Source organism: Scardinius erythrophthalmus (genome assembly GCF_964197995.2).
Source record: "Scardinius erythrophthalmus genome assembly, chromosome: 6".
NCBI lineage: Eukaryota > Metazoa > Chordata > Actinopteri > Cypriniformes > Leuciscidae > Scardinius > Scardinius erythrophthalmus.
Window position 1 is genome coordinate 10,991,481 of NC_138226.1, and position 13,982 is coordinate 11,005,462.

Here is a 13,982-nt window from a genome sequence, read left to right on the forward strand (position 1 = left end):
TATTGTGAATCGTGCATTGATAAATGTGAGTTCCTGGGCGGATCCGCTCTCACTCACATCTGGATTAAAAACATCTGGATCCGCCTACACGGAACTCAGTCACACACACACACACAGTCCTGAACTCTCTTACAGATGAGCTTATCTGTGTCTTTGACACGAGCAGATAAAGAAAATAACGGAATCGCTTCAGCAGTTTGGGAGATATTATGGGTCTCGGAGGCTGCAGTTTGTGGGCTCACACATCTGTTCTTCTGTGTTTCTGTCGTGAGTAGATCTTCACTTCTCTCGATCTGCTTTCGTTGTCTTGAGGCTCCACGCATCAGAGCTTTGTCTTTGAGTTTTGTGTGCAAAACTTCTTTTGACACTGAAGAGATATCTAATATGTACACATAGGCTACAGAAACAAAACCACACCACTGTAAATAGATAGTTTTAGGATACAAAAAAAACTGGTTTAAATATATTGGTTAAAAGTTGATTTACTCAGAAAAAAATGCACAATGCTTGTGGTGACAATTAAAATGACTTCCAGTTCCAGAAAAGTAATTCTTTTGGTTTTCTGAGATACTGCAAATCAAGTAAATAATTGTATATTAAGGTTCAAGTTTGATTTACTTGAATAACAGGCTGCAGTTTTATAGTTTGATTGAATTGTGTGTTAGATGAAGCATCATCCATAGTGATTTTGCCTCCTATTGCCACACATTTCTTATAAAGGTGTGATTGATGGATTAGTGCAATAAGAAATCAATGCTTAAATGTTGATTATTTTATGGAATAAAGGTGAGGAAAAGAATTGTATAATCTAGTATTCTGTAATAAATATCAATATTACATATGAATTCCCAATTAATTCTTGTTACAATCCAATCAAATCAAAAAAAAAGCTAAAACGTATACCTCCCGAGGTGACGAAGAGAGGTCCAAACTATATAACTATGTCCATCATATTTCTTGTTTCTATTTCAAGATAAGAGTCACAGTACAGTATAAAAAGTAGTTTGACACCAATGAAAGTCTTTGGATTTTCATAACAATACTTAATATTGAAAAGTATGTGTTGTGAAACTGTATGCCAAAACAATGCTCTCAATAAAAAAACAGAATCTCTACAATGGGCATAAAAGATGGCACGCACTGTGACCGCATGAAAACAACACGATGCTAGGAAAGTTCCAACAGGGAAACCAAATCTTGAGAATCCAAATTATCTTAGGGGCCTCCTTAAAGGGTTTGGGTGTGTATAGAGTAGCTCCACTTACAACAACAATTATGAAATATTACCATGCAGGCAGAGAGAAGAAAACTACCACTTCTCAGTCTCACTTATCATATCCCATCTGTTGTTTGAAACGACTCTAAGAAAAATCTGGGAAAGGCTGCTAGTGTCAGTGTGTGCGAATGTGACCTCACAGAGAGACTGTACATAAAAATACAAAGACATCCATCTAGATCCCTTGATGCTTCTCTGCTTTGTCAACATGATTGCCCACAATGGCAATATTGTAATGACTTAAACAGAGGGTATGATGCTGAAAGGCCTAACCCAACCCCAGTGACCTCTCACTGAACACAGCCTTTCTTTTTCTCCTTTGTTTGCTTGAGTCCAAGAAGTTGTTCTTTAGTGGGCATGGGTTTGCATGGTACCTGTGGAGGAGAGGCATCTTGTTTTGAATGATGATAAATGGCTGCTTCTTATTACTTGGCATGAGAACATTTCGCTGGCAATGATGAGAGATTGCGTCTCTTATCAATGAGTAATGGGGCCAGGCCCTTCACCCTCCTTAACACTGAAACGGCACTCATTGTGTGGGAGCCACAGTCAACATTAAAACAGCAACTTCTGAAGACATCTGTTTGTCATGAATGCGACAGTTATGCCAGTGCTGCTTTCACTGTACTGTTATGCATTTAATATCAGGAAATGCTTTCAGGGATCAAGCTGAGTTTAAAAGGAATTGGAAAAACTTGGAAATCTGCCACCCAGTGGGATAGTTTGATAACTGCATACTGGGGCCCCCGAAAATGCTTTATAGCATGCAAAGGTATATGGGAGGGGAAATATATATATATATATATATATATATATATATATATATATACACACATGTAATTCATAGATGCATAAGTCAGGTACTCTGTTTATTTTGAACAGCAGATCTACCGTTTTATTTAAATTATATTTTTGGGAAAAATATAGAGATATATAATATATTAAAATATTATAAATGTAATGTATATATATATACTTTATATATATATTTTTTTATTATATTATATTATTATAAAATTATATATATATATATGGGGGGGGGGGTTGACTTGACTTATAAATATTGAAATATTATTTTACTATATACCATTTTACAAATTCCAGTATAGAAAACTGCTACACAAACACACACACACTACATATTACATATATTCATTATCATACTTATGAATTACAAAAAGGGAACGAGAAGGGAAACTTGCTTGAGTGCAAACTAAATAATTGCAGGCCAGCATCTCTTGTAAGCATGCAGCCATTGGTTTTCCCATAGGCACTGAGGGGTTGAGCTTCAAGCTTGGCCAGTATGAGCGTTTCTGGCTTCAATTTATTTCTGGAGCAGTTGCTGCAGAGTTTAATTACTTTAAAGTTTATGGAAGGGGGGGTGGGGGGGGGGGCTTTTGTGCTTAGCCTTAAGTTTTTTTTTCTTCAGTTTTTTTTCTCTTTTTCTCTGTTGTCTCTTTCTCCCTTCATGTCCCTCACTCCTTCAAGCAAGAGCTCTCCCTCTCTCTCTCTGTTGTATATTTTGATGGTTGGCATCAGCGGACATCTGGAAGTCTGTGTTAAATATCTCTGCTCTTTCATTTGTAATACTGTTTACTGTAAGGTCGCTTCACTCCTTCAGCGAAACAGCTCCCACCCCTCATCTGCTTTTAATAAACAATTAATATTGTCGTGATGTGAAAGTATCAGGACAGAGGAGACAGTGTGCGTGGGAAGGAATTCAGGCTTATCCCACTTAACCACAGGAACTCCTGACACTCTCATGAATACACATGCTTTCAGTGATGTGTGCACCAAACCAAATACACACACCAGGCCATATACTACATTCATCCAAATCCAATTAGAGATTTATGAACTCCAGATGGGTCACGTAGCTCAAAGATTTGCTCTAAAATGCTGTCTTGATTGCAGCTGTCATTACAGCTTTCATTCTTATAACTTTGCATTGCAATCAGTTTCATCATTAGACAGTTTCGACTGCTTTTACTGCACGCTTGAGTTATTTGTGCTTTTAGGCAATAAATAATTTTTCCTTGAGAGTTCCCAAGGCCATCATCTATTTTCTAAAAAGTAGTTTTGGCCTGAAGTATTTTATAATGTATGGTTATACAATTATTATCATTATATTAACTAAACGTGAACTGACATTAAAGCTTAAACTTATTTAATTTGAGCTAGTTGCCGAAGCAACATTTCTAATTTTCTTGATGTACTAAAATAACTAAAACTACATAAAATTATAATGAGAACATCATTATATTAGTGTGCTTGGGACATTTAATGGTGAGACTTTTGTTTTTGTAATTAGGCTCTCAAAAATGATAAAAAATTTAGATTTATTGGCCAATATATCGGTCATCAGCTTTCAAATAAAGAATTATCAGTTATTGGTATCAAAAAATTTCATATGGGTGCATCCCTAAATAAAACAGAAATAAAAAATAATTCAAAGTATTAATAAAACTATAATAGCATCCCAATGATACATATTACCATTCTACACACCAACGGGTAATTTAAATGGATAGTTCACCCCCAAAATCAAATTTATCATATGAAAAATGCTAAAAAGGTGGTGGAAAAACAAATTAATACATATATATTTTTACTATGTGATATATCCGTGATATTTGTCATCTATTTAAAATCTTCAGAAAGAATTAAGATGAAATCTTTGAAATTTGAAACTATGAAATCTTATTGCCTGTCCCTATTGCAGTGTTGCAGGCGCAGAGTTTCACCCTCATAAAGACCAACCTCTGTAAGTGGTGTGACAACTCCAGTCCTGTATGTGAAGACAACATCTGCATGAGCAACTGCAGTCTGACCTCTTACTGTACCCTGACTGAAGAAGTGTGTGTAGCAATATGGTAAGTCCACAACTAAATTTGAAGTATGCATATGTGACTTGCATAAAATTGAGTTTGATAGTTGGAACCCTGTTCTCTATGGCACTATTCAAAGGCTCAAATCCTCTGTGATGCATTATAAGACACCAAGATGATTACTAGAGATTGGGAATCATCTCCTTAAAGGGATAGTTCACCCAAAAATTAAAATTTTGTCATCATTTACTTACCTTCTAGAGTTTCTTTCTTCTGTTGAACACAAAAGAAGATATTTTGAAGAATGTTGATACTGTAACCAGACAGTATGAAATAAATAGTATGGAAGTCAGTGGCTACAGTCTACTGTCTGGTATCTGATTTTGTGTTCAACGGAAGAAATAAACTCATGCAAGTTTTGGAACATGAGGGTGAGTAAATGATTTTTGGGTGAACTATCCTTGGTTCCATTAATGGTTTTAGTACTTTTAAGGAATAAACATTTTGGAGGAAATCTTGCAAATGATGAGATGACTTCAATAGGAGTCTGTTTAGACAGTTTAGAACTAAATACTACAATACTAGAAAACAATCCAAAAAAAATCTCAAATTTGGTACCATAATGTGCATATTTAACTACTAGTAACTGTGATTTGAATCGCACTGCCTCAGTCAAAGTTGTAAGCTGTACAGTATGTGTTTGATTCAGTAAAAAGAACCGACCCATTCGAATCTTTGGTTCAGGACTTCACTGGTTGCGATGCATGCTTTTGATTCCGTGAAATGAACCGAATCATTTGCTCTGTACTGATCGTGATGTCTGTTTTGCGCTTCATTCGCTCCAATACCATGTTACTGAATAAATTGTGCTGGAAACGTATTCTGGATGAAATTATGTTCTAAAATGTTTGATGCTGAAATGGCATAATATTTCAATAAGGTCCCATTGAATAAGGATTTAGCTGCCTTACAGCGATTGGGATCTGTGGTCTAATATGGGTCGCTTTTCAAGAGATTTCCTTTCAAGCCAGTTCCACCCTGCTCAGTCTATGAAGAAGCCATTCGAGGTGACCTTTGAGTGACTGCAGTCGAAGCAAGCTGTGTAAAAAAAAGAGGCTTTTTTTTGAGGGGTCAAATGCAGAATGAACAGCAAACACATTTATAACTCTCTGGAAAGTTTAGACTCTGGCATAAAGAACAAAGTGCACCTCTGAGCAGTGATGCCCTGGTTAATTTTTATTCTAGATTTGATCAGAGGAACAGAAAATATCTTTTTGAAGAATTTGATCACTTTTTTAACAATTAAAGGTAGGGTAGGTAGGATTTTTATAAAAAACTTTTTTTCTAATTTGTTTAAACTGTCTTTATATACCAATACATAATTAAAATGTAAATGCTCTGAAAAAGAGAGTATAAAAATCGAGTGACTGTAGACCTTTTAATCTGCAATAAACACAGCTCATTATTTCCATTCGGGACGAAACAATTGATTGGTTTGGGCGACTGTCACTCACTCTCGCAACCATGGCTACCACCCCTGTTACTAGATCTGCCCATATGCGCGCGCATCCGTTTGATTTGAGGAGTGCAAGAGAGGCGCGGAACCTACGAAGAGTAAAATTATGGCAGAGAAAGAGCATTCAAAATTCAAAGCACCTGCATATTCAGTCAGCGAAGGCAAACAAGGCAAAAACTACTTCCTCGGACCCTGGTTGCCCGCACTCTTGAACGACCTCCTCTGCTTCGCCCTCGACCCCGGACCTGTCCTTGAACCGACGAAGCGATACTTGTCTCCGGAGTGTAGTCCTCATTAGAGTCAACAATGTTTTCATCATGGAAACTCTTACATGCAAAACACCGTATATGTTATGAATCTTACACGAAATTCACCTTCATCACAGTGTAACTGATGGTAATGGAAAAACGTGTATCAATGCAACCTGTTTTTAGCTTTGCCTTATAAATATAGCTCGTTACCTATAAATATAGCTCGTTACCGAATCAAAGTAGGCTATATTTTAAACTTTACCAGTATCGATATGCTAGCTTGATAGTGAGTACTAAAAGAAATCTTATTTGTTTATATTTATAGTGATAAAGTTAGGTATTTTATTACATGTGATTCTGACATGTCACTGCATGCACTGCGCTCCTTCCTCTCCACTCGTCTCAGGTAAATAAATGCGTCTTCCAGCTGAGCCTGAGCGTTTGGCGTCGCGCGTTCATGTGTTTTGGGGGCGTGGCTTTGGAAGGAGCCCAGAAGGGAGGGGGTGGAGTGAATGGAAATAATGAGCTGTGTTTACAACAGTCGTGAGAGGTTTACAGACACTCGATTTTTATACTCTCTTTTTCAGAGTACTTACATTTTAATTATGTATTGGTATATAAAGACAGTCGAAACAAATTTGGAATGTTTTTTTTTTTTAGAAAAATCCTACCTACCCTGCCTTTAAAGTGATGTTTCTGTCATTTTTTTTCTCACATAGGAAGAAGGACAATGTGAGCATGAGCGTGCGGACGCTGTGTTATAACCCGAAGGAAATGCTGGAGAACATAATGCTGGCCAACTACTCCTCCAAGGAGTGTTTGATGACACCTCAGCCCTCTGAAGATGGCCTGCTGTTCATCTGCGGCTGTATCGGAGATCATGAGTGCAACGACAGACTCATCTTTGACAAAGGAGCCAATGGTAAAGCATGAAAAGTAGTACATTCAAATGAATATTTCAACACTATTAAAACTTGTTTTTTGCTTTGATATCCAAAACCATGGCTCTATTTCAAAACCTACTGAGCTTCCTATGTAGGCAGAATTTTAAAGCATCAAAAGTGCATTATTATGATTATCGTGCCTTGTAAGATATTCCTAAATCCTAAGGAAGTATCATATTTTTTTAATAGAATTTTTTTGTCATTTTTGCCCACCACCCACACATGATCAACATTGTTGAAAATAAAATAAATTATATATGAAGAGTTCAGATGCAAAAGCCTCTAAGTGCCATCTGAAATTTTCTTCTAGAATGATCATTTTTATCAAGCTTGTATATTTAAGTTCAGTAATTTCACTTAAATGGCAATGAAAATTACCTATTAATTGTCATTTAAGTGAAATTACTGAACTTAAATATACAAGCTTGATAAAAATGATCATTCTAGAAGAAAATTTCAGATGGCACTTAGAGGCTTTTGCATCTGAACTCTTTATATATATATATTAAGCCCCAAATGCCTTTGTATTTTGCAATCCAAATCAACCACTCATTTCAGTTAGGATGCTCCCTTAGAAGGCAGCTGCCTATATAGCAGGGCACTTCAATGGGGTTGGGAACAGAGCCCATGTGTTCTAATGTAATCAATCCCTTTTTTCCCCCAGGATTCTCAAAGCTGAAGTCTAAAGACGTCATTCCGGTAGTAGTCATAAGCTTGGTTCCACCCCTTCTGGTAGCTGTCATTGCCACCATGGCTTTTTACTTGTACCGCACACGTCAGCCTGGCAAGAAACCCAAAGACTGGGGACCACGCCGCACACACTACCAGTCTCTGGATCCAGCCGAGGGCCAAGTAAATGGCAGCGATTACCGTGGCAAGCTGTCATCCCTCAGCGATGACGTCAATTCAGAAATATCATCGACTTGTGCCAATAACCTAAACCACAACACAGAGCAGCTGCCCATCCAGCTGGAGGCGCTGGTGGGTAAGGGGCGCTTCGCAGAGGTGTGGCGGGCACGGCTCAGTCATAATGAGGGCGGGCAGTACGAAACGGTGGCTGTGAAGATCTTCCCGGCGGTGGAGTATTCCTCGTGGTGTAACGAAAGAGCCATATTCTCTGACGCCAACTTAAAACATGAGAATGTGGTGCAGTTCCTGACAGCTGAGGAGCGGGGTGGCATTACTGCTGCCTCCCAGAGGCAATACTGGCTCATCATGGCCTATTATAACATGGGTAACCTTCAGGACTTTCTAGCTGGCCATATTCTCACATGGACCGAGCTGTGTTCACTGGCAGGCTCTATAGCGAGAGGCCTGGCGCACCTGCACAGTGACACAACGCCCTGCGGCACACCAAAAGTGCCCATCGCCCATAGAGATCTGAAGAGCAGCAACATTGTGTTGAAGAACCACAGCGAGTGTGCGCTCTGTGATTTCGGACTGGCTCTGCGACTCGACCTCTCCCTCACCGTAGATGATTTTGCCAACAGTGGACAGGTATGACAAAACATCGGCTCTGAATAAAAACCTAGTGAGCTGTCGTGGCGTCTACTACGTAGTTGCTTTCTAAGGCCGACATCCTAAATTAAATTGAACCTCATAAGGGACTGATTTTTGTAACACTCTACATATTTTTTGTTGCCAAGCCACAGCATGATAATCTGATAGGCATATATGCAGCACATAAACATATTCAGTTAAATAGTGCATTTTTTATTATACCAAACTACTATTTATCAATGTATAATAAGTACACTACCCTTTCCAAAGTCTGGGGTTGGTATGTTGGTATCATGGTTATGTTTTTTAGATGTTTTTGTCTCTTATGCCAATCATTAATTAAAAACAGTAATATTGTGATACATTTTTACAATTTAACACAAAAAGAAATTCAGCATCATTACTCCAGTCTTCAGTGTCATATGATCCTTCAGAAATCATTCTAATATGCTGATTTGCTTCTCAAGAAGGATTGCTTATTATTATCAATGTTCAAAACAGTTGTGCTGCTATTATTTGTGGAAACCATGATACATTTTTTTCCTAGAATTATCTCATGAGCAAAATGTTTAGAAGAACAGCATTTATTTGAATAAGAAATAATTTATCTAAATAAATGTCTGACCCTTTTTATCAATTTATTGCATCCTATTGAATTAAAGCATCACAGTTATTCCTTTAAAAAACTCTTACTGAACCCAAACTTTTGAACAGTATTGTATATTTATAATCTATTTATAATACATTTTTTTAGAATGATTTTTGCCTGTTTTGAGAAAGGAAAGTATAGAGAACTGACAGGATTGGGAAAGGTCCCTGAGTCAGGACTTAAACTCGGGTCACCCGAAGTGCAAACACATTACATGTCGGAGCACTGCCAATGAGGCAATTGGCTCAGATCATCTTGGCTTTTTGGGACAATTTCTATGGCTGTACATAGGCAGAAACTTCATGACATAAATGACGCCTTGGAAACAGATTTCAATAGTTTCAGCCTTAGAATTGGGTCGAAACGAGGAATGCTGGAAGACAGCGTAGTTGCCAAGAACATGCGTATGATTCCTGCGTAGGCAGCATTCTAGTTATCGAAATAGTCACGGTCTTCAAATGTTGTGTACACACAAACATCCCTTCCAGCTGAATCATTTCTAAATGTATCGTCTGAGTGGGCAGAACTGCTGTGGGCATGGTGATCACTTCTTCAAGCTATTTAAGTGTAACCTAAAAGCTCAGTGGTTGATTTGTTAAGGTCACAGATGTAATCACATGAAACCATTGGTAATTCAATTTGGCGAATTTGTCCGATTTAAATCACATGGTCCATGTCCTGTAGGTGGGGACGGCACGCTATATGGCCCCTGAAGTTCTGGAGTCCAGGGTGAATCTAGAGGACTTGGAGTCCTTCAAACAGATTGACATCTACTCCATGGCCCTGGTGCTGTGGGAAATGGTCTCTAGGTGTGACGTCATAGGAGGCAAGTAAAGCTCTCCATGGATATTTTCTTGAGGTTAAAAGCATACTGTAAGAATTAAAGAACATTTGTTTTCTTTTCAACAGAGGTAAAGTGTTACGAACCCCCATTTGGCTCCAAGGTGTGTGAGCAACCTTGTGTAGACAGCATGAGAGACCTGGTGTTAAGAGACAGAGGACGACCAGATATTCCTGCGAGCTGGACGACACATCCAGTGGGTACACAATTATAACTGGATGTTGATAAAACTGATAAAAGCTATGTACATCAATTATATTGTGAAAAATATACATAATCCTATATAATTCATTATAAAATGCAATAATGTTAACAAGGGCGTAACTTTGGGTCTACCATTGGGGGGGTTAAACTCGCTGCATATTTATTAATTTATTTATTGAATAATTTTCTTGTGTAAAAGGTAATTTGCCGTTCCTGTTTTAGAAATACATTGTGATACTTTTACTGATTTAGGCTACTTAACGTAAATGCAGTTGTTCACTTGACTATTTATGCCATAATGACACAGTGTTTAAGCACTAGCCAGCAGTGGCAGCTTCCAATTAATTGATTTTTTGTGTGTTCAATATCTTATAAAAAAAAAACAAAAAAAAAAAAAAAAACTTAAAGATTAATCAATTGCATCACTGTATTGGCACCTACATGCAGCAAATGTATTATGCACAATTCAACTCTCAATATTACAATATAGGGTGGCACACTGGAGTGCAGCTTGCACCTTTATTCTGAACAGATTTCACATATTGGTGGGCATCACCAAAACTCACCATCCACTAACAAAATCTTTAAGTTTATCTGTTAAAATGTATTTTATTAACATCACATTTTAAAAACTTAACATCAAATAACAGCATTAAAAACTTTCAAAGAGAGAAAATGAAAGTGCAATTATATTATCACTTTGCATGAAATAAGACTCAAAAGTAGATAAAAAAAAATTGTGTTTGCATTTAGCCTCTGATAACATCAAATTCAGAAACTGGGAAAGTGTGGACTAGTTGTGCTTTGATTCATTTTGTCACTTTGCAAACTGCAAAAAGAACAAAAAAATTATAAAAAAATAAAAATTATGATAATAATCTCAAATTGAGCCGGAGGTGGTAAATTCCTAATAATTTACGTATTTTTGTTTTTAGGTATTTTAAGATAACTTACCTAAAATACGTTGCGCATACAACTAACGCGATCGTTATAAAGGTGTTTAAACAACAAAACACATCCACTTGCACATATTTGACAATCGGAATATCAGATATATCCTGCTATAGCTAACAAATTTGTGAAATTTTGAATAAAAAGAAATAAAAGCAGATCATCAGTCATTCATTCAGCGCTATTGTGGCTGCGGTGTGACAAGCAATGAATGACGCGTCTCCATGGGAACCATAAAGTGATAGCCTAGCTACTACTTTTAAACTTACGTGTAAAAAGGTTCAGCAAGGCTTACATTTAAATGTGTCTTTGTTTTGTTTTGAGTGTATGGTCAATAAATAAAGGAATTAAAAAGATGGGCACAAAACCTGTTTGTCGCGCCCCATTTGTCATGTCTCTATTCCCCCCCAGCAGTGGGCCGCGCACGCGCCCGCGCCTCACACTTTGAGAAACGCACCTCCGTTTGGTCAGGATTTTTCCTCTTTTTGGCTGGTGTCGACCATAGACTGTAAAAAATGGTGTCGACCAACAATGAAAAATCGTTGTCTGGCTGCCTTTCAGTGTCCTTTTTCATCTTTCCATCCGTTAGCATGCACCGTCAGCTTTCTCCAACCATTCATCCCAGCGACTGCGCAATATAGTGAACAAACTTGGTAGAGAAAGCGGGTTGGGTAATACCAAGTAGTCGGCGGTGCGGTGGGCGGGAAGTACATTACAGATTATTTAAAATATGATACTATCTTTCTTGCTGGCAAATGAAATAAAGAAAACGAACAAAAGTATTCATTCGGAATATTTCATATTTATTTTAATATGTGGGGGGGGGGGGGGTTATATTAGCTGGATCAGATTTTTGGGGGGGTCATAACCCCCGTAACCCCCGTGCAAATTACGCGCATGAATGTTAATATACATGTATGATAGATGCACACATTGAAAATACTAAAATGTTTGTAATTTAATATTTTTAATGTGTGCATCTATATCTATATATATATATAATGTTCTTGCATTAATATATTACAGTGTGTGTGTGTGTGTATATACACACACACACACACACATGTGTATATATGTGTGTGTGTGTGTATGTATATATATATATATATATATATATATATATATATATATATGTGTATATATATAAATACGTTATATAGTATACATATATACACATATACACACATATACACACACACACACATATATATATATATATATATATATATATATATACACACACACACACACATATATATATATACATAGATATATGTATGCATGTATGTATTTAATATATAGTGAGAACAAACCACATTAAATTTGCAATTCATTAAAAACAATCAGCATCAAAATCCAACATTGAATTGGCAAATTAAAGCTATTTGATATTAGATATTACAAATTAGATATAGGCTATATACAGGCTTCTTAGAAGATGTTACAGACATTTCTATTCGTAATTGCAAATTTTGTGTCTGGTGTTTTAGGGCATGCAGCTCTTGTGTGCGACTATAACAGAGTGCTGGGATCAAGACCCGGAGGCTCGTCTGACGGCACACTGCGTGGTGGAGCGCTTTAACACTCTGGCACAGGAAGAGCTGGAGAACTCCATCTGCACACACACACCCATAACGCCATCTACAGAAGACCAAACCCCATCCCTCCCCTCCCTTCCTCCCTGCACGGACCACAGCACTGGCATCTGTCCGCATGTTACAGCTGACACGCAGATCTCCGTTTCCTCCAGGCAACCGAGTCAAATGTGAAAAATCAGACTTATTCTTGTAATGCATATTGATTCACTATGTGGAGCTGGTCTCCGTTTTTCTTTAAACGCTAATCTAAACCGACGGACAAAAGAGGGTTTCCGTTCTAAAATATCATTATTTTCTTGTATAATGCTGTAAAGGATGAAGGCGAAATGAACATTTCCCAAAGCTGCTTTGTGCCATAAAGAAACTACAAAAAATAAATAAAAATAAAGCTATTGCAGGTGGAGAGAAGCTGAGGGTACGTGGCAGAGAGTTGAAAAGTGTGCCATTCTTACTAAAATGTTTTCCCAAAAATGTTTACCACACATCATTTTCTGATTTAAAATTTTCCATTGCTCTTTCTGACTCACTCACTTACGAAATCCACGTGATCTTCCCATAAACTGGGTTTTGGGGGACTTCAATTTGATTAACCGCAGACCTGCAGCTGAAATTACGACTCGAAAAGATGATACACCAGCAACAGAACTTCTGTTTTTAGACATAAAAAGACCAACCTTATGTTCCTTTTGCTCTGAATGAGTTTCTTTGCACTGACCATTTTTTAACCACTTAGCTGATTACTTTAATTAAATGACATCAAATGTATCAAAGCTTTTTATCTGGGATTATCAATGTCCTACTTCAGAAGTTAAGGAACATCCTGTTCATTCTAGACTTTGATGATAATCAATTAGCTTATCCTAATTTGAACTTTTAAAAGATTCCTCAGACTCGCTTCTGATGGTCAACGGGATTCAATAAGCTAATGATCCGTTACGTCAGTGAGCTCGGGTCTCAGACAAAGAGAAAAGCATGAGACTGACTAGTCTAGTTTCTAATCAGCCTGCATTTACACTCCAGCTAAACTTTTTTAAGCAATCTGAGGTTCACCCAAATTCTACAGAGCTACTTTGAGGACAGGGAAAATTCATACCAGATTGCATACTGGAAAAAGAACTGATGGAGATAAATACTTTCTGTGAGAATGTCAACATGAACATATGGCAACCTGTCGTGCTTTTTCCATTACTGAAGATGAAGCAAACAGAGATGTGTTGAGTCATTTTGCCCATTCCTTGTGTGAACTGGCTTCACAGCTGTACAGTAATCACTACATAAAATGTATATGCATAACGTGTCCAGAATTTTTTGGCTTACATTTTTACACTACAGTTCAAAAGTCTGGGGTCAGTGAGATATTTGAAAAACATTTAAATAACATCTTATGCTCTCCAAAGCTATATATATTTGATTAAAAAAAATAC

General features: G+C 37.3%; 1 protein-coding gene across 1 annotated transcript; it reads left to right on the forward strand.

The window, feature by feature from the left end:
* The first annotated feature begins 85 nt into the window (after positions 1-85).
* On the forward strand, positions 86-13,971 carry tgfbr2l (transforming growth factor beta receptor-like). The gene is made up of 7 exons (XM_081367643.1): positions 86-267; positions 3,999-4,149; positions 6,591-6,793; positions 7,480-8,312; positions 9,649-9,790; positions 9,874-10,001; positions 12,451-13,971. Exons 1-7 carry the CDS (start codon positions 210-212, stop codon positions 12,727-12,729), a joined length of 1,794 nt encoding a protein of 597 aa, XP_081223769.1. The 5' UTR covers positions 86-209; the 3' UTR covers positions 12,730-13,971.
* Positions 13,972-13,982: the final 11 nt, after the last annotated feature.